This window comes from Penicillium nucicola, assembly GCF_028828085.1.
Source record: "Penicillium nucicola strain IBT 29836 chromosome Unknown utg000006l, whole genome shotgun sequence".
NCBI classification, from domain to species: domain Eukaryota; kingdom Fungi; phylum Ascomycota; class Eurotiomycetes; order Eurotiales; family Aspergillaceae; genus Penicillium; species Penicillium nucicola.
This window is the reverse complement of record NW_026643130.1, coordinates 1,871,688-1,894,679: the sequence shown is the minus strand read 5'-3', so window position 1 is coordinate 1,894,679 and position 22,992 is coordinate 1,871,688. Positions and strand designations below refer to the sequence as shown.

The following is a 22,992-nucleotide window of genomic DNA, read 5'->3' as shown; positions in this document are numbered from 1 at the left end:
GGGGAGGGAAGACATACGTAGAGTCGCTTGAAGAAGAGAAAAAGGATCGGGGAGAAGCTGCCTTATATATCCCAGAAAAAAAAAGACGCTGACATAAGCAGAGGCACGCGCGGACGCGTAGGACGCGCCTTCACTCAGGGACGTGTCGATTTCAATTTAGCCCGATCGGTCCACTCACCCCCTCGACTTATCCTTCCTTACCCACCGACATATTGAACGACATCATGGACGGGTTACAACTTCGTGATGAGGCCGCACAGGATCGCGTGCGTGCTGCTACTGAATTTCTCGACCCGAGTACGTTTTGATTACTGTATTGAGTGGGATTATATGCTAACGTTCTATTTTTTTTTCAGGCGATGCACGGGCACGCAGGTTCGTCGATTGCCAGCTGAACTCCTTGACATGAATTTAATGAAGGGCTTCTAGTTACCGAGCGGAGATTGTGGTGATGCTGAATAGGGGCATGCGCCGCTTGACTGTGCGTTCGTCCTGGGAAGTCCCTGCCGGAGCAAACGCTGATTTTTGAACAGGTTAGCATCGATGAAATCAGAGCACACAACCGCGAGCTTGCTGATGGGTATGTGTCTCTTCAGTCTCGACTTCTCAACCGGATTCCAACTCATTGGTTTGATTTAGCCTTCTCAATTCGCCGTTCGATTACTCGCAAGCCTTTGACAGAGCCTTGAAGGAGGTTGTCAAGACTCTTCCTTCTAGACCTGCCAAGGAAACCTCGGAGGAAGCTGTATGTATCTCGTTAATACGTTCTCCCGTGTGGTGCTAATTTCGTGATAGGCCTACTACTGTGCCTACGTTGGTGCATTCGGAGAATTTTCCTGCAACCCCCGCACATTGGGATCTCAACAATTAAACCACATGGTCTCACTCGAGGGAATTGTCACAAAATGCTCCCTAGTCCGCCCCAAGATCGTGCAGAGTGTTCACTATGTTGAGGCAAAGGACCGCTTTGTTGCAAGAAAATATCGGGATCAGACTATGAGTGCCAGCGGCGCAACCAGCCTGAACGTCTATCCCCAGGAAGATGATGATAAGAACCCGGTATGTTTTTTGAGACCGTGGAATGCTTTCAAGAGACTGATATATGGCTAGCTCATTACCGAGTACGGTTACTCGACATATTTGGACCACCAATCGATCTCCATCCAAGAAATGCCCGAACGTGCCCCTGCCGGTCAATTGCCCCGAAGTGTCGATGTTATTCTCGACGATGACTTGGTGGATACAGCTAAACCCGGAGACAGAATCCAGCTGGTTGGTATCTACCGCACCCTGGGTAATCGAAATGCAGGCAACGGATCTTCGACTTTCCGCACTGTTGTCATGGCAAACAACATAATTCAACTGTCTTCCAAGAGTGGCGGTGGCATTGCACAGGCTACCATTACGGATACAGATGTGCGAAACATCAACAAAATTGCCAAAAAGAAGAACGTCTTTGACCTTTTGTCCAAGTCCCTGGCTCCCTCTATCCACGGACATGACTACATTAAGAAGGCTATCTTGCTCATGCTGCTTGGTGGTATGGAGAAGAACTTGGACAATGGTACCCATCTTCGCGGTGACATTAACATCCTGATGGTTGGTGATCCGTCTACTGCCAAGTCTCAGCTCCTTCGTTTCGTTTTGAACACCGCACCTCTTGCCATTGCTACAACTGGTCGTGGTTCTTCAGGTGTCGGTTTGACTGCTGCCGTCACTTCTGACAAGGAAACTGGCGAGCGTCGTCTGGAGGCTGGTGCCATGGTTCTTGGTGACCGTGGTGTTGTCTGTATCGATGAGTTTGATAAGATGAGTGATGTCGACCGTGTCGCTATCCACGAAGTTATGGAACAGCAGACTGTCACAATCGCAAAGGCTGGTATTCACACAAGTCTAAACGCGCGCTGCAGTGTCCTAGCAGCTGCAAATCCAGTCTATGGTCAATACGACCCTCACAAGGACCCCCACAAGAACATTGCTCTGCCCGACTCCCTGCTCTCTCGTTTCGATTTGTTGTTCGTTGTGACGGATGACATCGAGGACGCTCACGACCGAACAATTTCGGAGCACGTTCTACGCATGCACCGTTACCGTCAACCTGGCACCGAAGAGGGCGCTCCTGTTCGAGAACAACTCAATCAGACCCTTGGTGTTGGCATTGAAGACCGCCAAGATACCAATGCCCCCACTGAGGTGTTCGAGAAGTTCAATGTCATGCTTCACGGAGGCATGATCAACCCTAACTCCAGCCGCAACCGCACAAAGAATGTTGAGATCATTAGCATCCCCTTCATCAAGAAGTATGTTCAGTATGCCAAGTCCCGTGTCAAGCCCGTCTTGACCAAGGGCGCCGCGGATCACATCATCGCCACATACTCTGCTCTGCGTAACGACGAACTCACCGGCAACAAGCGCCGCACCTCACCCATCACCCCTCGTACTCTGGAGACACTCATTCGTCTCTCAACCGCACACGCCAAGGCCCGTCTATCCAGCCGGGTCGACGAGAAAGACGCCAAACATGCCGAAGCAATCCTCCGCTATGCCATGTTCAAGGAGGTTGTCGAAGACGAGCGCCGCAAGCGCCGTAAGGTCACATCCTTTGAAGAATCCTCAGACGAAGACAGCGACCCAGAACTCAATGACGACTCAGAGGACGAGACACCAGCCCGGGGCACCTCAACAGCAACACCGGGCCGCCGAACCGGCACAGCACGCACACGCACCACAGCAGCCGCATCCAGCGTTCCCATTCCAGACGAAGAGGACGACAGCCTGTACGCGGCCAGCCCGCGCGCCCAGCGCCTCCGCTCCAGCCAGACCCAAGGACGCACACAGACCCAGTCCGACTCCCAAATGTCCATGGCCTCATCGCAGCCCGCCTCGCAACTCATCGAGTCCCAGACAGACTCGCAGACCACATTACCCGAAGTGCCTATCACGCCTGCGCGCATGGCCCTCTTCCGATCGACTCTCGGCCCGCTTATGGGCTCGAAGGTCTTCGCCGATGGTGATGAGATGAATGTTAATGAGCTGATTGGTGCTATCAACACTGCTATTCAGGATTCCCATGATGCCAGCAGTGTCTTCTCAAAGCCTGAGGCTACCCAGGCGTTGCGAGTCATGAACGAGCAGAACTTGCTTATGTTCCTTGAGGATGATGACAATGTCTATCGTGTGTAATCTGCTGTGCGGGGTCTTTATGAGCTGTTTATCATCATTGCATTGGGATTGATATCACTTGTCGTTGCTTTTGTTTTTGGCGTATGGAGTGAACTTGGGGAAATAAGTGAACTGACTCAATATGAGAAATATGAATGATTACCAATGCTTGACTACAGCTTCATCTTTTGCTTTTCTAACTACTTCGTAGAATGATTCTCATCTTGATATAATGTTAAGCTGATAAAACTTCACTAATTGCTGCTGTAGACATGTATTGAAAACACCGTAGACATGCACTGGCATAGCATCTATGCGGAACAACATGGAGAAAGAAAAAAAAGGACCATAATCGAAACATCAATGTTTGTATAGAACACAACCTGGAAGCAGCGTATGATCAGTCAGAGTCATTAAAGAGACTACTGGGCCGAAGCAACCGTCCAACACTCCCAATCCAAAATACAAGAGAACAAGGGTATAGAAAGAAAAGCATGAGCAACAATCGGTGCTGATTTGCAGTGCGTGTAATGCATGTGTTTATTACAATTCCGGCACAGAAGCCGGTATAGACTCCTCCTTGTCCTTCTCGCCCGTCGGCAGCACCGAATCATCCGACGAAAACGACGGCGTTCTCACGCCCTCCCGAATCTGCGCCTGAGTAAGAGGTGACAGACCCCGGCGGAGCGTGGAACCCTTTCGTTTCCGCTGTTGCGGTGTCGTTTCTCCGGATGCCGTACTGCCTCGGCGGGGTCTGCTGGATGTTGAGGAGCGTGAGGGTGGCCGGTCCTGGTCCAGGCCGATGTCGACGGGTGTTGTGCTGCGAGACGAGGTGCGCGAGTGAGATTCGGAGCGAGTACTGCGGCGGGAAGTTGGGCCGCGCTGCTCCTGGCTTAGTTTTGAGACCGAGGGGTGATGCCCGTGGCCGAGGCGGTGTTTAAATTCTGGTTCGATAGGTCGGTGCAGGTTCGTTGCACCAAGACGACGGCGCTGGGACGCACGCCAGCCTAGCCCCCAACGGCCGAGCCAGCCGCCTTCTGTCTGGGCGAGGTGGATTTCACGCTCGCGGAGCTTGATTCGGAGCTGGGCACGGCGTTCGTTCTCCTTTTCCCAGAAATCCGTTCGGTAGTCGTCCCAATTTTCGCGGAACTCGGGGGAGAATGATTTGGGCAGTAGGAGCAGCCGGATATAGTCACCTCCAGGACTGAGGTCTTCCTCTACCAGTCCCGACTCGCTGTCAGCGCCGTTGTAGTATTGCTGGTAGTGTTGCCGGGTACTGCGCTTGTCGGAGAGGCTTCGCTCAACAAGCTGGTAATTGCCGGTGGGCGACGGGAAGAACGGAACATAGAAGGGGAACAGAAAAGAGAGGTAGGAGAGGAGCTCCTGCCAAAATGGCCCGCGGATGATGATGATCTTGGTGTTCATGGTTCGTAGGCCGCGATTCGCGACTGCTAACCAGCGCCGTGGCCATCGGATACCGCGCTCCCATTGCCCTGTTCCCCAGACAAGTAAGGCTGTCACTACGCCACCGAGCAGGGCGACTTTCTCTCCCATTTCCACCACCCAGTAGACTGAGCCGCCGACGCCGCGGCCATCTTCACGTGGGCGGAGGAAGAGCGCATATACGAAGTAGGTAATCCAGGCAGCCAGGAGAAGAACGAAAAAAGTGTTCTGTCTCCGGCGCTCGCGCAGAGCCAGATATTGGGCTCGCAGCGAGGTTTCGAGAATCAACAGGTTCAGGTAGATCTGCGGGGGAGCGGATGGCAGGTGATCGAGGGGATCGGAGGGGCGTGAGGCATCTGAATGGGAGTGCAATGGCTCTGGCGTAGGAGTTCGGACTTCTGAGGTTGGAGCGCCCTTGACCAAATGGTCTAATGGCGAGACCATGGTGGTTGATGAAGTGAAGTCAGAAGAAGCCGTTGGGGAAGGCGGTCCCCGGGTGATCAGCCTCTCCGCTCACAACCTCTGACTTCATACTATAAACTGGTTATTTTTCTTGCATTCTATTGCTTCGTCGTTTATTTTCCTATCTCCTTTTCTCAGCTTGATCACTTGGGAATACTGTCGCCTGACGGAGTTAACACCCGCCCGCAAACTCCGGCTCCGCTTATATGTTATGCTTCGCGCTCCGATTCTTCCCAACGTCTCATGAGCGTGGCCTCCATTCGACTGGCTGACTACGCCTGCTTCTCTACGTTGCGCACAAATAAATCTGCACTCACACGATTCCGATCCGACACACTTTATACCCTACGTGGACACCACTATTCCTCAATGGCCTCCGAATCACTCAACTCGTCCCAAGAGGACGCCAGTCGCCGCTCGGGCGAACAAACCACTCCATATGCCACCCAGGCTACGGCTACACGGCCCTCAATGTTTCCTCTGTCGTATCGAGACGGGTTTGCTGAATGGTGGGGCAAGCTGCCCGTCGCGCAGACCGAACACAGAGTCCTTTCCTTCCTTCCCTACTTGCGCCACGAACCGCCCACCCATCTGCAGACGGGCACAGAAAGAAGGGGCAGCTTAGAGTCCGCAGATCACAACCAGCAGGGCAATATCAGTACAAACTCCCGTGACGACCCCTATGGCCCACGCAAATGGAGCTCAAGTATGGTGGAGTTGAGCGGCAAGGACCGCGCACTCAATGAGTTCTCGGTAGAAAGAGTGGGGGAAGAAGCTGATCAGCATCTCGTCATGCTGCACGGTTACGGTGCTGGTCTTGGCTTTTTCTATAAGAACTTCGAGCCGCTCAGTCGCCTCAAGGGGTGGCAACTGCATGCTTTGGACATGCTGGGCATGGGCCGGAGTACTCGTCCTTCGTTCAAAATCAAGGCGAAGGGAAGAGAAGATGCCATTCGTGAAGCTGAAGCGTGGTTTGTCGACGCTTTGGAAGAGTGGCGCATCAAGCGCAAGATTGATCGATTTACTCTGCTGGGACATAGTCTCGGAGGGTACATGGCAGTCGCCTATGCGCTCAAATACCCTGGTCATCTGAACAAACTTATTTTGGCCTCTCCTGTTGGCATTCCTGAGGACCCATATGCCGTCACCGCTGGCGTCGCTGAGCCTTCAGAATCAACATTGCCCAGCGAGGTTACCCAAGACCAACAGAGTGTGGTGGCACCGGTCGCTGTTCCGGGATCAGCACCGAGAACTGCTGATGGAAGATTTATCACCGGACAGCAGCCTGGAGACGGGCCAGCCCAGCCCCCACGACGAAATATTCCCAAGTGGTTCGCTTACTTGTGGGATGCAAACATCTCCCCCTTCAGCCTGATTCGATGGACTGGTCCTCTAGGACCTCGCCTTGTCTCTGGATGGACTTCTCGCCGTTTCTCTCATCTCCCAGCCGAGGAATCCAAGGCCCTACATGACTACTCATATTCGATTTTCAGTCTGCGCGGCAGTGGTGAATACGCATTGGCATATATCCTCGCCCCCGGTGCATTCGCCCGAAGCCCTCTCATTCACCGAGTCCACGGCCTCGGACGTCAATTAATCCACAACAACTCCCCCTTGACTCCCCTTCCTCACGCCATCTCCGCTGCTAAAGCCTGCTCAACCCAAGCAGAGCCTACCCCCGCACCCCCAGCTCCCGCTTCTGAATCAGAGACACCTACTAAACGCGAAAATGGCCTTCCTGTGGTTTTCATGTACGGTGATCACGACTGGATGGACGTTTCAGGCGGCCATGCAGCCGCAGCTCGTCTAGAAGAAGAGAAGCGGAAGGTACTGGTAAATGCTACAGTAGAGGAGCGCCAATCAGACGAAGGCTCCTCGAAGGTGATCGTCATCAAGAAAGCTGGTCATCATCTCTACTTGGATGGCTGGGAGGAGTTTAACAGCGTTATCCTCGCCGAGATGGAGGAAGTCAGCCGACGGGAGAGGGCCCGTCAGTCATCATGATCAGAAGAGATACTGTCTTTTTAGACAATTCTCTATGAATTTTGGGGTTGGAGCTTGTTGACCTTGTGTAGTATAGCCTTTTTGCTCACACTCTTTTCTCTTTTTGCCGCATTCGTTATAGCTTGTTCTTGGTGTTTGTCGATTCATGTTTCGCTTGCTCTTTTAGGATTTTGTCCTTACATACCAGCTTACATACATTGGTAAATAAAATATAGAAATGGACAGAGTTGGTGTGTTTTAATATAAGAACGGTGTCTGGACTAGCTGCCAAAACAGTTAAGATGTTCCAGTATACGACATGTTTGATTACAGATGGGTATTTTCGTTTATGTACAATTTCGATACTTTTGTACCCTCTGATGTTCCAGTAAAAGTTCCCTGAATTATCCTCACCCAGACCCCACGGCCCTCGAATTCGAGCCCGAGACACTCTGCCTTCGATGCCTCGGACTGGTAGGATAATGCGCCATCAAGCGAGCAAATCCCAATGACGTATCACGCTCATCAGTTGACACTCCAACACCGGGAGTAGTATATCCACTAGCATTGGGCGAGAGTGTATGATTCCCAGAGGAACTCGGTCGTCTCAAAGAAAAGTAACCACCCCCACTCCCGCCACTGCTATTACTCCCAAAACTGTGGCTCCCATCCACAAAGCTGGAGAGGTATGAGCTGGTATATGGTGCACCGTTTGTCGGCAAGCCACGAGATGGAGTTCGTGAATGCGTACTGAATGGTGCGTATGGCTGTGGTGTCACGAAGGGTGCTGAAAGGCGTGGCGTTGACGAAGACATGCCATAGCCATACTCTCTGGAATGGGGAGCGGTGTTATCAGGTCTTGTCGACAATGCCAGGGAAAGACCCGTGCCAGTGCGACGATCAGATGTGGTAAGTGAAGATGTCGTTAAGGAGCGGTGATGGTTTTTATGTCCGTTTTGATGTCCATCGAACTGGGGATTGTGCGAGGTTCCATCTGGTGAAAAGGTCCGGAAATGATGATGGCCGTTGCGGAAGTCGTCGAAATGCGTGGGACTATTCAGTGTGGTTGCAGGATAGCCACTAGCTCCTAGAGTGACAAGCTGAGAAGGAAGTTCAAGGCGATTATTTAGAGACAACCAAGCACGCTCGTCTGCGTCGATATCTGCATCTGGATCTGTCTCGCCGCTTCGGCTATGGGTTGAAGAGGATGATGCCGGACTTGCAGCTTTGCTTGCACCTTTCTCATACAGCGAGTGGGTACTGCGAGCCTTTGAGGGTATGAAGGAGCGCCAGCCACCTACGCCTTCAAAGTCCCGTCCTTCATCTCCACAGACAGGGAATCCAAATGGGGCTGACGGAGATAGGTTGTGAGCCTCGACCATGCTACGGGCGTAGGAGTTTCTTCTCCTATTCTCCGGGTCTTCCAGGCTCGTGCCAATGGTCCACGATGAAAGAGCATTATTATTCTTGCGAGGCTGCACTCCATATCCGGAGTTGCGTCTGGATCTACCATCTGCCGGGGTCGTAGGCTCCGAAGCTGCAAATGTCAACAGCGAAGACGTCGATGAAGTAGGCACGGAGAGAAAATGCAAGAATATTCCATACACCAGCTCAACAGAAACAACCGAAAGTCGCAGTACCAGCGCGAACAGCGCGAATGATATCGTTACCCATGCAGACAGAATGAGCGGGATGGAAATGACGGCCAAGAGAGGCAGCGCAAGCAAACCGGTTAGAATAGACCACATTGGATTCAATCCTCTCCAGGAGGAAAGAAAGCAAAGAGGCCGGGCATTGTCAACAGATGCTCGGCTGGTTTCGATTTGCGGAGTAAATACATGTGATGGATGCCCCAGGCAGAAACGCCGATTACATCACTTTCGACTGTTTTATATCGACTTCAGGCTTCGATTAGGCTTCACTTTACTCCTTACACTATGTCCCAGCCTTTCCCCTGGGACATTGGCGTCCATGATGCCCACTGCCATCCCACAGACACTATGGCATCGGTAGCAGATATCCCGCAAATGAAAGCGACCACTCTAACAATAATGGCTACGCGGGGCGAAGATCAAGACCTGGTACAACAAACAGCCATGTCACTTGGCAAATCAGAGCAGTCCCCAGAAAAAGCAATTCCATGCTTTGGGTGGCATCCCTGGTTTTCACACCAGATTGTGGACGATACCGATGCAAACACTGCTCAGACAAAAGAAGATCATTACATGGCGGTACTGTCACCCCCACCAATAGACGACCATACATTCATCAATGCTCTTCCGACTCCAAAACCACTGTCAGAGCTTATCGTGGAGACCAGAAAGCGACTCCAATCATGTCCAAACGCTCTAGTCGGCGAAATTGGGTTGGACAAGGCCTTCAGACTCCCGGGTATTTGGTCACCAGATGAACTTGACAAGCGAGATGACCAATTAACACCCGGCTCACGAGAGGGACGACGTCTCTCCCCGTATAAAGTGAAGCTAGAACACCAGCGCACAATCCTCAAAGCACAGCTACAGTTAGCTGGGGAGATGGACCGCCCTGTTTCGATGCATAGCGTACAAGCACACGGCGCGTCATTTGATACTCTAAAGGAATTATGGAAAGGCCATGAACGGGTCATTCTCTCACGAAGGAAGAGAGATAAACAACAGGATGCGGAGGGGGCAGTGTCTGAGGATGAAACATCTACACCAGATAGTAAAAGCCCGCCTCCTTTCCCACCACGCATCTGCATGCATTCATATTCTGGTCCTGTGGAGCCGATCCGACAATTTTTGCATCAATCGAATCCATCAGATGTTTACTTTTCTTTCTCGAGTCTGATCAACTTCAGTGGAGCTCCGGCGAAGAAAATCGCGGATGTTATCAAGGCTTTGCCTGATAACCGAATTTTGATCGAGAGTGATCTCCATACCGCGGGTCCGCAGATGGATGCACTACTCGAAGATGTCGCTCGAAAGATCTGTAACCTTCGTGGATGGGAATTGAGACATGGTGTTCAAGTGCTTGCAGATAATTGGCGACGGTTCGTTTTTGGGTAGGGTTTGCATTGGTAGCGTATCTGTTTTGTTGCACAATTAAGTGGACTCGGAGGGCTTCGTGGGCGTATACGAAGTAGGGCTTTAATCAACGAAGCCTACTTTCGTAATTGCTTATTGTTGTATATCAGAGGTATGACTTGTATTATCATCTCAGGGAAACATGAGGCTATATTGGCAACAATTAGCCAAGCTGATTGGAAATCAACTTGATCGTCCGTATAGATACCTTGCAGTTGATTCTAACGGTGCGGCTTGGTTCCTGATCTGCACCAGTCTCGTATCACAACACTTGCAGTTCGAAGGCATTTTCCGGTCCCTCTTGCTACCCCGACTTAAGGGTCAGTTTGGAGCTGGTAGATGAGTTTCTTGAGGGAATAATCAAGATGTTTATTACTTTGATTGATGGTACAAACTTAACACCCTTTTTACACGGGGAGAATAAACGAGTCTATTAAAATTTTTCGCAAAATGATCCAGTGTGAACCAGAGCGTCGATTGAGTGCAAAAGAGCTTTATAATGCATTCATATACAGGGTGAAGAACGCAGATGAATGTATTCGATGTCACTGTTTGCAGTTATATAACAGGGTATATCTCTATCGAAACCTGTATGTGATCGTCCGACATTATATCGTAGGCTCTATGCCTTGTATAGAGCCTTTTGCAGGTAGGATTATCCTGCATGGCCTTTGGAATATATTGTGTGTATATTTGCGTGCCTTGGCATGGCTCGTCTCGTCGTCAAGGAGTAGAAAGAAAGAGAAAAAGGTAGATAGTGAAGCAGGGAAAAGAAGACGAAGAAGGTATGGCCACCTTCAGTTGTTTTATGATGGAATAGCCAAGACTAGTGAGGAACCCATCCTCCATCATGGATGAGATCCGCCATTGGGGCATCTTGCCAGTATATCTGTCGCCACTCGTCTTCGAGCTCGGGGAGACCTTCCACCCCAACAGGTGGAGGCAGATCTACATCACCAAACGCGAACAGCTGGCGCCAGTCTGGATAGTCCCGAGCCGGCTCGATAGAATCCACTTGCATGCTGCTTGAGAAGGGATCGTTTCTTTCCAATGGACCCACATTGAGTCGGAGAGGGGCAGTGATCCAATTGTCGAATTGAGTAGGGGGCTGCGGTGAGAGAGTATGCTGTAGGGTTGTAGAATCCGGGGTATGAACACCAAATGACATGGGCCGCGGTGTTGGTGCCATGGATGCTGATGAAGCGGGTGAAGCAACCGGAAGTTTGTGTGAATGTTGAGGATCGCCAAATGGCTTGGGCCGTTCAGTGGTTGCCATGCGAAGATCCTCTTGCAAGCGTTTGGAATCCTCGAAGAGTCGCAGGATTGTGCCAGCATGGACCCAGTATTGAGCCAACTCGCGCAGCGAGTAAGATGCTGAATCGAAACGCCGCAAGGCGTTGATCGCAAGAACTGGATTAGAGAACCGAAGCTCAACCCGAACTTGGATCATGGCTGTGAAAAGAGTGTGAACACCAGTGTACCAGAGATATTTCAAGCGATCATTCATCCTGAGCTCTTCAAAGATGGACGCAATCACACCGGCTGCTGCACTACAAATTTCTGCATCGTGGGGACCATAATCATCGGAGTATGCTGAGGCTCTGGGATGTGGCCTATGTAGCAAAATGAGGAAGTTGTTGTATGTCAAATGGAGCATGGCGGACCATGGATCCATGTCAGATGCTCGCAGACGAAGGTTGTCAGGAAGCTTTAGAGACCAAGTTGCCAATGAACTATCAGCTTCCTGCAGAACAGCCTTTCTTCGTTCCTCACTTGCGCGAAGCCCAAATCGATCACGAATGAGATATGAGATCATTGTGCAGAGCTCAGTAAAATGTATCACATATTCCGATTGTACGTGGGGACCACAGTTTTCGAAATCAGCAGTAGTCAAAGGAGAAACATCGGAATCGTCCAAATTGCTGAAATGAAAACTCATTAGCATCGCTCTAAGCCAATACATGGCGACCACTTACATTGCTTGGGGTCGGCCGTATGATAGAGATATTAACACATCGAATTGGACCAAAATGAACCAGACTCTCCGCCACATGCGTCTATCGCGGGTCACGAAACTACTAGAAACGGGATTTCGATGCATGCCAAGTCCCGTGGCAATTCGTGCAGCTGCACCCACCCAAAAATGAGCATCTGCAGCAACATCATCGTCTGCACTGTCCGAATGCCACGTCAAAAGAAGGGCAGCTTGAACGAGAATGTCTCGGTTTCTCTCAATGCGATTATCGAACAAATATTTAGTGCGTCGAAAAAAGATTTCTTTAAGAGCGTCTCGCTCTACCTTTGCACGGGAAACATGTGTTCCAACAAGGAGAATAGCTTGCAGAAGTAAGATCGGCGGTGGATCTGTGGGATCTCGATTCCGATACTGTGTCATGAATAAATCTTCATCGATGATCGGGTAACCTGGGTTCACATAGGTAAAATACGCTTGCACTAGTTCATCTGCAAGTGCCGGTTCGGGAAGTGTCAGAGCATCCATTAGAAGCTGATCATGGCCGGTCTTCATTTGGCGCCGGGGAATTTCGTTGCTGGCAAAGTGGTATACATCGTCATCTTGGTCTCGTTGTTGCCGGATCAAGAATGACATATTTGATAGTTCATGCCCGACGTAGAAGGCACGCACACCTCTCTGGATTTCCCTCCTACCAGAATCTTCCTCATCTATCAATTTCACGAGATGTTGCTCCATCTCCGAGTGTGCCTCGTGAGCATGCGCCAAGTCCGGGCCTTGGCGCCCGAATGCCTCCGATCCAGTACCTTGCTGGAAGCCATTTTGCGGGATACCTCCGGCGAGCGGTGTGTGACCGGGAAAAGCAGTGGGAAAACTTGGTGGGAGCGGGGTCCCCGCTGCAAGAGAAGGGTTCGAAGTAGGATCAGACGCGGGGAGTGGCCGAGATCGGATCGGAACGGGATCTAGAATTGAGCGCACCGCAAGACGCTTTTTCTTTTCGTGTATACGACAGTCGGACTTTCCAGAGGCACGGCAGTTTGTACAAGGGGTTCCGACGACACGGGCATCACAGCGAACTTTGCGCCGGTGGCAATGGACACAGGCGGCGGAGCCTAAGAAATTTTTGAGTCACCAGTTAGCCGTCATTCATTGCTCGAGAAGTAGCCCATAAGAGACGCAAATATTGACCAGGCGAAGACATCGGAAAGGAGCAGTACCTTGCTTTCGCTTCGATCCGTCGCCCGGTAGCGGCGAAGAGTTATCGTTGACGGAGGACATAGCAAGTCATCCTAGATCCGAGTGGACCAAGATTCTGCATCATTCGAGTCACAAAGACTAGTCGTTCAAGGCATCATGGCCGAAGAGCAGACAAAAGAAAATAGCGTCTGCGCGGTCTATACCGAGGGTTAGGCCACAATGAATAGACAAAAGTCGGGGCGAGATCGGGTCCTCACGTGGGATGCGGAGAGGGCACAAAAGCTTACGTAAACCAGCCTCGCCACGATGACACATTGATAGGGCTTTATATACTTCGGTTGATAACTGTTTCATACGCGGAGCTTGTGGTTTTTTCCAGTATTTCCTGGTTTTACCAACAGAATACAAATCTGTCTCATAGATTTGAAGCAAGCCAGCTTGATGAGATGAGCGTTTTACTTATGTTTTACTCCTATTTGACACCATGACACCGGGAAACAGATATGATTTAGGGAGAAGTATCTTAGCAAGTATCAGGTTGGCCTTACTTTATCAAAACTGCATTTAATATGCTCTTGTCTGCTCTCTGTTCAACTCTCACCTCTTTTCAATGTCTATAGATCCTGTAGGTTTTTGTGGAGTGTTTAATTTATACTAGACCTTCTTTGTTTGCTTGCCCTAGCCCATGAAACTGTTAGTATGTAACTCTACCACAAACAAGCACCATTATCCTCTCCTTCTCTACCTATTGGAGAGGAGTCTGGTCCTCACTTGTGAAGTATTCTCACTGCTCTCGAGCTCAAAGCTCAAAACTACACTGAATAGTTCTCCCAGGGCTCCTCGACCCATTACCTAAGCTTAAAACTAACTCAATAACAGTCCCCACTCAAATTTGAAGATCGCTCATCCAATCAACGATCTGGCCCCGGGTGTTTAGCCTAACATTTATTCCATCATGATGTGAAAATTGCCATTGCGCTTTGCCATTCGATGTTTATCCGTCACATGACTTCTAATGCACCCTTAGTCCGTTTCTCAACATGAAAACCAGTCATCTCATTTCATCTCTTCTTCTACCATGGGGCAGTCAGAGAGGTTGGCCAAAGCACTCTCCTCACGTGGTCGTTATCGGCAAATGTCTATAATATGGACTCTTGAATATGATCATAATGGCTAGTGAGATCGAGTCTTCTACATCCGATGGATCTTGCTGATGTAAGAAGACTGAGGATTCTCTCGCAACACACCTTGCACAGCCTCACAGTATGTGAGAGCGCGATAAAGAGCAATTCAGACACCATTAAGCTATGAAGTATTATTAGGAATATGATAGAGGCTTCTTTAAACCCCTGAATGGTTCAATATTCAGTCAACTTGAAGACAAATTTAGTATTTTCGGGCACTAGAGATCTCGACAAGACAGTTGGCGATCTAAATTACGAATTACTTCGTGAATTTTACTCACCCCACCGTAAATTCGCACATAAAGCAGTTATGGTGTGTTCGTTCCGTGCGCTGAGAAAGCACAGGTATTCCTTTTGTGTGGTGCAGGATGCTTCTAATCTCCTTCGGAGAGCTTTCCAATGCAATGGCTTAGACTAAGACTGCAGGTGTATTCAATTCTTGTCTAGTGGCTGATAGACTCGCTACAAATTGTTGAGGCCTTGGACGATTGTCGCTGAACTCAGTTTCTTTGCTTGGCCGTTGTCCTTCAACACTCGGACCACCGGACGCCGGCAAGTGGACCGAAATAGAGTTCAAACCAATCAACACCAAGGGCTGTATTCAGCCTCAACCTCCGGTCCGCTACCTCGAAGCTATTGAGGCGCGTCGCTTGGCCCAAATCAATGAAAATAGTACTCGTGAAGCATTAGGCTGTATGGGGCTAGAGCTTGTGATCTTAATGCCGACCAAAAGCTTCGATGTATTCTTGATAGTTCTCTATAAAGTGTGCATATCCGTCATTTAATTTGCCTTCACCATGCTCAACAGGCTTGGCCAAAGCCGAGTTGCAGCTCCATATCTTCTGCCAGCTCATCTGTAAACGGAGACATTAGAATGTCAAACCAGACAATGTCTCTTGTAATCTCAAACACGTCGTATGCCGGTAAACGGTTCATTGCGCGCGTTTCTCTCCGAAGCTCCTGTATGTATACTTCTCTTCCGTCATGGGGCTGCAACAAAGCAAGAGTAACGAGAGCCCATACTTTCAATTCCAAGTACCTTTCCCCAACCAATCTTATGTTGTGAGACACGAACTCAGTGATTCTGTTCTGTAGTGCAACTCTCTCGCTCGCTGGAAACGCAAAAAGTTCTTTCAACCTTGACATAAGTATCAGAGATGTCAGCCGCACCATCTCTCTCGCGATAAGATCTTCTATGTTATCCATGGTCTCAAAATTGCGAGGGAGCCTCGGCATCGAGAGTAAAAAGTGAATGCAGGGGCCGATCAAACTGATTGCATCGATGTCCCTCTTCCAGAAGGATGTGGAACGGCTATTAGTGTTGATCACATCGGATACTAAGGAAATCCATTTCAAGGCCTCGCCCGCTGGAGCAATTGTGGGCGACGTAAGTTGGATAAGTACGGCTTGTAACCTGGGTGGAACGTCCCTCAAGGATTTATGAGATGTACCGAAATGATCTGTTGGGAGACAAAATCTCGGTGATGAGTCAAAAATCATTCCACCAGCCAGATCGTATCTGTGTGAGCATCAGTCAAAAATTCGGTCCAAGCATAGAGGATGAAAAGAGCGCTCACAGCAATATAAGCAGGGGCATGTTATATCCAAGCTCGGCAAACCCGCCACGTAGTTTAGCTATGAGGCTTAACCCATCCATGTGGACCCTCCAACTATCCCATTCAAAGTGCCTCATCTATAGGAATGAATCGTTATTGAAAATCTTGTGGTAGCGATTGGAAGACATACAGTGAGACAGACATGGGCCAGTATGTTTGCAATGGCCCCTTCTGAGATACTCTCTGCAAAGTTGTTGAGACGTCGTCTCAAGTGCCTCGTTGAGGTCTCATAGTGACCAAGAACCTCCGGGCTTTTGATAAGACTAGAATTGCCCTTGATCTTATTCAAAAAATCAGCAGCATTACCGAGGGTCACATGGAATGCTCCAGGGTCGCATAATGCTACATTAATCCAAAGTGTTCTGAATGGTTGGTAAGGTGCGGTACGGACTGATGTCAAGCAATTACAGTCAGATGAAACGATCAAAGAGTAAAAAGGAAAGGTTAAACTCTTACGAAAGTGCATGAGCTCGAGAACACGCATATCAGCATTGACAGGAAAGTCACCGAGCGTAGCTAGGCCCCGACTAGGTGGATCGATTCTTATGTTTACGTCACAGTGCTGAGAGGGTTTGTAACGGTTCAACTCCACAGAAGATGCTTGGGTGGGTTGTGTCAATGTCTCTTTGCAACGTGGGCGCCTCCGTCGTTGGCCGATATCTTTCATAACATGACGACGGATCTCCGTTCGAACCTCTTTTTTCTGGCGCACGTCATCTGGATGCGAGAGGTTCACGAACTTGAGGTCCTGAGTGATTGTAGGCTGTATACCTATATGTCAGCTTGCCAGCACCCGTGATTAACTGGGGGACGGACGAGCATGATTGGCGCCTCCTGCCCTGGTAGACCTACACTTCCAAGCTCCCAGCTCCCTTTGCTCATTGCGTGTTCGAGCGATATAATCACTTATTGATCCAAATATCAGCAAAGCATCTCAAGCAGTGACTAGTTCTCGGCTGCGTTCGAAAGGCCGGCCGGTTGATAAATTAACCGTATTTGTCAGCAAACATGCGGCCCGCATCAAATAACTGCATTAAGACAATGGCAGTAGCTTAACTCCGAACAATGGAGGACACTCCATCCACTGCCCTGTCTACTACCCATTCGCCATAGGGATTTCTAGAAGACTGTTAGCAACAAGTTTATGAAAGCCAAGACGTATAAAAACTCTTCCTGGCGAGTTTCGTTTGATGAGATACCATTCTCTATGAAGGTAAAATAGTTATATTGATCGGCCATCATATCTGAAAACATGGCGGCTATCAGCAGCAGAGAAGCAGTTCCTTTATCCCTGTGACTACATCTTGTGTTTACTCCGCTGAGTTAATTTGTTGAAAATTGATTGTAAGCCGGGCGCCAAACTCTCTATTTTCATATGGAGAAAGTTGTGAGCTATTTCATATGTGGCTCACTCTTATGACAACCAAACCTAGAACGTATGGCCAATGAATACCTTAGTGGTCCGAATGCATAGGTATCATTAGACGTCGTTTTCATCTCCTCTCAATGCCGTGAAATCAGTCTCCTGGCAATACTCACGGAACGAAGTCATCTTCAGACCCAACTATAAAAATTTCATCAACAATTGTGAGCAAAACAGGATTAAATGGAAGTTGAACCTACCTGTTCAGGTCTTACTACTGTAGGGTCAATTCCTTCGTAACCAAACTCCAGCGCAAACATAACATTGTGGGCGAACTCGTGACCAAGACCGCCGGGAAGCAGCTCGCAGAACTTGTCGTAAGAAAGTGCATCATAACCACCATACTTCAAGCCTTGGGTTTCACAAAAGGTTTGGAGATAATCTGACCATGACACATATTGTCCAACGGCAAATAAGTTAACATTGGGCTCAGTTTCAGCAACTGCCTTGACGCAGGGACCTAGATCTTTGCGGACGTCTCCGAACGGAATGCCTTTATCACCTGGTCCGATGCCGGCCATCCGCCAGCTGCCGTCATGTGTCTATTCAATGAAATGTCAGCTTCCATTTTGTAAAATTGGCAAATAACAACTCAAAGAAACAAGATGCATTTTCATACCTTCTTCGGAGTTGTAGGAAGTCCCCATTGCCAAGGAAGCTGGAAATATATGGGGGCCTGAACTTGCGAAAACTTTCCAGCGAGGGCTGAAAGGCTTTGGGCATAGAGAACCGCGTCGGCTTTGGAGTCCATGTGATAGATTTTATCGAATTTCCCGTTGCTGGAGGTTCCTGCGTGGGCCATTGAGCTAAAGATATAGCGGAATAGGCCGGGAACAGTCGCCGCAGCATCGGCAATGTTCTTTCCCTGCTGTAGCTCCACATCGTAGCAGTATTCAACAAGCTCTTGATCGGGCTTCTTCTTTTTCTGGCTCTCTGGATCTTTGAAGATTGTCCAGAAGTCGGTGACACCGAATATAATGTGTGCTCCCACAAATGCTTGCTTCAAAGATTCCACATCATCAAGGTCGCCTTTGACGATTTCAATCCCCTTTGCTGCCCATTCTTTTGCGCTGTCCGATGCAGGGTTCCGAGTCACACCGCGAATCTTCCAACCGGTACTTTGAAGGTAGGTGTCGGCCACGGAGCTTCCCTGTAGCTTTTGTGTCAGTAATTCGCGGGCAAACCATTGTAAATAAGTCGTACACAGGGGCATTCAAACATACTTGCACACCGGTCACACCAAGAATCACAATCAGTCGCGACATTGCGGAGGAAATATTCTCTGAATAAATACGATTTAAAATGCTTTGACGAGTTTGGATTGACGAAGAATGTCCTTGAATTATATCAAGTCCCAAAAATATAATGAGTCGCTCTTTTATAAGACTTGAAACGATCAGGCCCTGACACAGATACTTATACTTTGGATCTGGGGCCGGTCAACTTGTCATAAAATAGCGAATTTGTACCTCTGCCTTTTGGATTGATAATCTGCTTTCCCATTATCAATTACTTTGTAATAATATTTTGGTGGATTGATGCTCATAGGTTTGATTTCTCATCTATCAGACGCGTTTTATCATTTCTTGCATCTAGGGAGAGCTCCACTTTGAAACTAAAATATATCGACTAGGCCTAAATGAGCGTTAGGCTCCGGCTAACAGGGATGACCAGCGTCCGTATTAGGTTAGAGTGACCCACTCACTTGTTTCCTAATCGGGAACATAGGTTTCATCACCTGCAAGTTATTCCTCGCAGCGGTTGTCAGCGAGTCTACACACCACGGACTTCTCCGACATGATAGGTGGTAACAGTCTAGTTCATTCCACAGGCTTGGATGATATCAGAGACCGACTTTTGAATTAATAATATCGGATTCGGCTTGCAAATTGTAAAGCCGAACTGAAGTGCTTAAATACGTGCATCCTACCCCTAACAATGTCCTTCACCAATCTATCACAGTATCACTCTACTACCTACTTCACTCAATTTTCTATATTTCTTTGACCTTGTCTTCTGAAAGCCTAATTGACGAGATGTCTCTCAGCAAAGAATTATCCACCACCTACAACCAGTTTCTTGAAACTGCTCCGAAGGAAGTGTCTTCCGTCATAACAGAGGCGGTAGGCAACTTCAAAAACACCTACGATCCCGCGAAAGCGATTCAGCCCGGCAGTCCCTTTCCGCAATTCCAATTAGGCGATGCGATGGGCAACAAAGTGACGCTGAATGATCTCCTCGCCAAAGGGCCCATCCTGGTCTCGTTCTACCGGGGTGAGTGGTGCCCTTTTTGTAACCTCGAGTTACGTGCACTGCAAGCCCACCTAGACGAATTTCACCAGAAAGGCGTCACTTTGGTAGCGATTTCTCCGGAGCTACCTGATCAGGCGCTGTCCACGTCTGAGAAGCTATCGTTGAAATTCTCCGTACTTTCGGACGTCAACAATGAGCTGGCAAAGAAGCTGGGTCTTTTGTTCGCTCAGCCTGAATCTATGCAAACTGTTTTCGACAAGTTCGGCGTGGATTGGAATAAGCGCTATGGCAATAACCAGTTGGAGGTGCCGGTTCCTGCCACCTTTTTGGTCGACAAGACCGGAATTGTCCGCAATTCTTTTGTGAATCCTGAATACCAGCACCGATTGGACCCCGAGACTGCGCTCCAGTGGATTGAGCAGCTTTGATTCTGGCTTTTGATAAGCGCTGTCTCTTGCACTCGTTTGAAGTCTACCTTCTTATGGCTATCTACTTCGTGATTAGGTGTGAGAATAGCGTACTTATACAGCTTTAAATGTACTGAAATTGTGTACGCTCAAAATACGATCCCTGGTGTCGTGTATTTTGAACTTTCTTTTTCAATGCCCTGAGCATGTAGTTTGATCGCTTCCTTCTAGGCATTGAATGTAGTTGACATCAATCCCACTAACATCCTCATTGCCAATAACAATACTCCAATGGGGAATATAATTCTCTCTCCTAGACACACCCCGCTTTCCTAGAGCATCTTTTTCAGGGAGCGCAGTGACAAGGACACAACACATGGCAAGTAAAGCGAAATACATCGTTGCTGGGCGCTGGCTTGAACCTTTTGCTGGAAGAAAGCGACATCGTCTTGCTGCCCGTCGTGACAAAAGAGAAATCCGATCTACCCTACTTGCTGTAGCTTCAGATATATACTTTGCTGAAATTCAATCAATCTTTTGTCGAGCTGAGAAGTAGTATTACATCACTAAGAATTGGCTGATAGCGACTGCCCACCCTCCATATATTTTGTACGGTAAACCGGGTCAACTCGGAATAACTGCGTTGTAAAACACAATACTAGCCTCTCAGGCTATGAGAGGCTCTCAACGGGGATCTCAAGGATAGTTCTTCAGTCAATTCATTCAATTGGTTCTCTCAGTACTAGCATGTATGGTTATCCTACGACCCATTCATTGTGTTCTTTATACTAACTGAATTTTGGTTGGTTGATACCAACTCACGTGATTGATCGATTTGTCGTAGGGGAATTACGCTCCCATCGCTTCCAAAGTTTACCTCGAACACTTTGTCAGCCAGTTGTTCAATCCTCATCTCGAAATCAAATGTGGACATCCTAGCAACAAAGGGGACCTTCGGATTTGGTAGAACCCGAGAGTTGTCTGACGATACCTGTTCTCACTTCAAGCTCATCTTTCCAGATAGCTTTCTGCCTTTGCTAAGGATGAATGAGCATCCACTGCAAAGCTTCCCCGAGAAAAGCGCAACAAGAAGCTTTGATGGTTGCTGGACCTGTCGGATCAGACGCAAAAAGTGCGATGAGAGGCGCCCTGTTTGCGTCACCTGCGCTACCCTCTGTATCTCCTGCCATTACAGCCATGATAAACCTGAATGGATGGATGGCAGTGCGAGGCAGAAGCAGATGGCTAAGCAGATCAAGGCCGAGGTAAAGGAACGTGCCGACCGTCGCCGCTGGGAGAGAGTCGGCTATGCTTCTAGCCCTCCTCCTGGTACTGTCACTGTCCAATCCGGGCTCATCGAACCACCGGGGCAACTGTCCGATAGCCAGGCTCCTCCAACCGCGTCACCAGCAAACGGCGAGGCAGGTCAACCCCAGGCGGCTGTTTATGATTGCAGGCCAGACCTCCTTAATGACAATGATGGTAGCATGTCGTTGGGCCAATGTGATCATTTACTTTTCACATTCTATCTTGAACATCTCCTGCCGTTCTTATTTCCCTTCTACCATCCGCCCATTCTTCAAGGTGGTCGAGCATGGATCATGGAGCTCATGCTTGACAGTCCAGTTTTGCGACAGGCCATTCTCTGCCAATGCTCATATTTTTTCTCTTTTATTCACGGGTCAAGCGATCCTCGCCTTGACGAACTGGTGGGTGCGAGAACGAGGGATGCATTTGTGATGTTGCGGCAATCGATTCAGTTAATGGGCGTCTCAGACATAACGGAGAACTTTCATCGTGCAGCCCAGATCCTGGTCAGCATTATGCAGTTGCAGCGGTTTGAGATTGCTATTATGAGCTTTGCGAATTGTCAGGCACATCTCAATGCGGCAGTGGCTTTATTCAAGCGGCTGATGGAAAATATTGGTGCTGCTAAGACGATTGGGCCACGCTTAGCATTTAATAATGTCCTGCATCTTCTTGGTCCATCAACGCGAATCTTGCCGACGGACAGCTTCCAGGTCCCTAGCGCCGAGCAGGCGGCTTTCTCGTTCGCGTCTACGCTAGTGATATTTGATGATATTATTGCGAGCACTGCGTTACAAGAAGAACCGAAGCTGTACCAATACCACCTCGCTCTACTTGATGAACCTCACAGTTCTATCCATACCGAGGCAGTGCTGGGCTGTCAAAATTGGATCCTACTGGGCATCAGCCAGATCGCTCGTCTTGACGCATGGAAACAACGCTGTAAAAGAGCAGGAAGTCTCGATATGACGGAGTTAGTTCGCCGCGCCTTGCCTATTAAGTCCTCACTGGAGGCTCGCCTTGCACAACCGGAAGTACAACCGGAGGCGATAACTCGGGGGTCTGGCACTCTATCAAGTAATTATTTCGAAAATTATGGCCAACGACCAGAAGCCATCTGCGAGAAAGTCCTTGCCATTCATGTCTGGGCGCATGCCACGTTGCTTTATTTATTTGTCGTGGTATCTGGCTGGCAGCCTCGCAGTGCAGAAGCTGCGTACCATGTCGCCAAGATACTCGATATCCTGTGTAACAAGACGGAAGCGCAAAGGCTCCTTCGGACCTTTGTTTGGCCATTCTGTATTGCTGGCTTTCTCGCACAGCCTACCGATGAATCTCATTTTCGAAAACTAGTTCACGATCTACAGCCGCCAAATATATTCGGCACCGCACGCAAAGCGCTTGAATTGATGGAGAATATATGGCTCAACAGAGATGCGGAAAACAGTATCAGATATGACCTAGGTACATTGTTTAACAGTCCAGGGGAGCTCATACTCCTTGTTTAACGATAAGAG

General features: G+C 49.0%; 10 protein-coding genes across 10 annotated transcripts; 5 read left to right on the top strand and 5 right to left on the bottom strand.

The window, feature by feature from the left end:
* Window positions 1-224: 224 nt before the first annotated feature.
* On the top strand, window positions 225-3,183 carry N7511_006726 (MCM DNA helicase complex subunit MCM3; the record flags this gene model as incomplete). Its single annotated transcript, XM_057129103.1, has 7 exons — window positions 225-297; window positions 357-375; window positions 430-481; window positions 534-580; window positions 640-745; window positions 796-1,059; window positions 1,111-3,183. The coding sequence occupies 7 exons, from the start codon at window positions 225-227 to the stop codon at window positions 3,181-3,183; spliced, it is 2,634 nt and encodes an 877-aa protein (XP_056983659.1).
* Window positions 3,184-3,705: 522 nt separating this feature from the next.
* N7511_006725 (Spo7-like protein) lies at window positions 3,706-5,049 on the bottom strand (the record flags this gene model as incomplete). The annotated part of the gene is made up of 1 exon (XM_057129102.1): window positions 3,706-5,049. One exon carries the CDS (start codon window positions 5,047-5,049, stop codon window positions 3,706-3,708), a length of 1,344 nt encoding a protein of 447 aa, XP_056983658.1.
* Window positions 5,050-5,310: 261 nt separating this feature from the next.
* On the top strand, window positions 5,311-7,071 carry N7511_006724 (putative alpha/beta hydrolase; the record flags this gene model as incomplete). The annotated part of the gene is made up of 1 exon (XM_057129101.1): window positions 5,311-7,071. The coding sequence occupies one exon, from the start codon at window positions 5,311-5,313 to the stop codon at window positions 7,069-7,071; it is 1,761 nt and encodes a 586-aa protein (XP_056983657.1).
* A 389-nt stretch (window positions 7,072-7,460) lies between these two features.
* On the bottom strand, window positions 7,461-8,798 carry N7511_006723 (uncharacterized protein; the record flags this gene model as incomplete). The annotated part of the gene is made up of 1 exon (XM_057129100.1): window positions 7,461-8,798. One exon carries the CDS (start codon window positions 8,796-8,798, stop codon window positions 7,461-7,463), a length of 1,338 nt encoding a protein of 445 aa, XP_056983656.1.
* Window positions 8,799-8,987: 189 nt separating this feature from the next.
* Window positions 8,988-10,097, top strand: N7511_006722 (TatD family hydrolase; the record flags this gene model as incomplete). The annotated part of the gene is made up of 1 exon (XM_057129099.1): window positions 8,988-10,097. The coding sequence occupies one exon, from the start codon at window positions 8,988-8,990 to the stop codon at window positions 10,095-10,097; it is 1,110 nt and encodes a 369-aa protein (XP_056983655.1).
* Window positions 10,098-10,941: 844 nt separating this feature from the next.
* Window positions 10,942-13,365, bottom strand: N7511_006721 (uncharacterized protein; the record flags this gene model as incomplete). Its single annotated transcript, XM_057129098.1, has 3 exons — window positions 10,942-12,037; window positions 12,092-13,199; window positions 13,305-13,365. The coding sequence occupies 3 exons, from the start codon at window positions 13,363-13,365 to the stop codon at window positions 10,942-10,944; spliced, it is 2,265 nt and encodes a 754-aa protein (XP_056983654.1).
* A 1,904-nt stretch (window positions 13,366-15,269) lies between these two features.
* On the bottom strand, window positions 15,270-16,966 carry N7511_006720 (uncharacterized protein; the record flags this gene model as incomplete). Its single annotated transcript, XM_057129097.1, has 5 exons — window positions 15,270-15,987; window positions 16,046-16,161; window positions 16,215-16,474; window positions 16,541-16,847; window positions 16,937-16,966. 5 exons carry the CDS (start codon window positions 16,964-16,966, stop codon window positions 15,270-15,272), a joined length of 1,431 nt encoding a protein of 476 aa, XP_056983653.1.
* Window positions 16,967-17,564: 598 nt separating this feature from the next.
* On the bottom strand, window positions 17,565-18,772 carry N7511_006719 (NmrA-like family protein; the record flags this gene model as incomplete). Its single annotated transcript, XM_057129096.1, has 4 exons — window positions 17,565-17,648; window positions 17,708-18,049; window positions 18,127-18,657; window positions 18,731-18,772. 4 exons carry the CDS (start codon window positions 18,770-18,772, stop codon window positions 17,565-17,567), a joined length of 999 nt encoding a protein of 332 aa, XP_056983652.1.
* A 771-nt stretch (window positions 18,773-19,543) lies between these two features.
* N7511_006718 (peroxiredoxin-like family protein) lies at window positions 19,544-20,188 on the top strand (the record flags this gene model as incomplete). The annotated part of the gene is made up of 1 exon (XM_057129095.1): window positions 19,544-20,188. One exon carries the CDS (start codon window positions 19,544-19,546, stop codon window positions 20,186-20,188), a length of 645 nt encoding a protein of 214 aa, XP_056983651.1.
* A 1,022-nt stretch (window positions 20,189-21,210) lies between these two features.
* N7511_006717 (Zn(II)2Cys6 transcription factor) lies at window positions 21,211-22,983 on the top strand (the record flags this gene model as incomplete). The annotated part of the gene is made up of 1 exon (XM_057129094.1): window positions 21,211-22,983. One exon carries the CDS (start codon window positions 21,211-21,213, stop codon window positions 22,981-22,983), a length of 1,773 nt encoding a protein of 590 aa, XP_056983650.1.
* Between the last annotated feature and the right edge of the window lie 9 nt (window positions 22,984-22,992).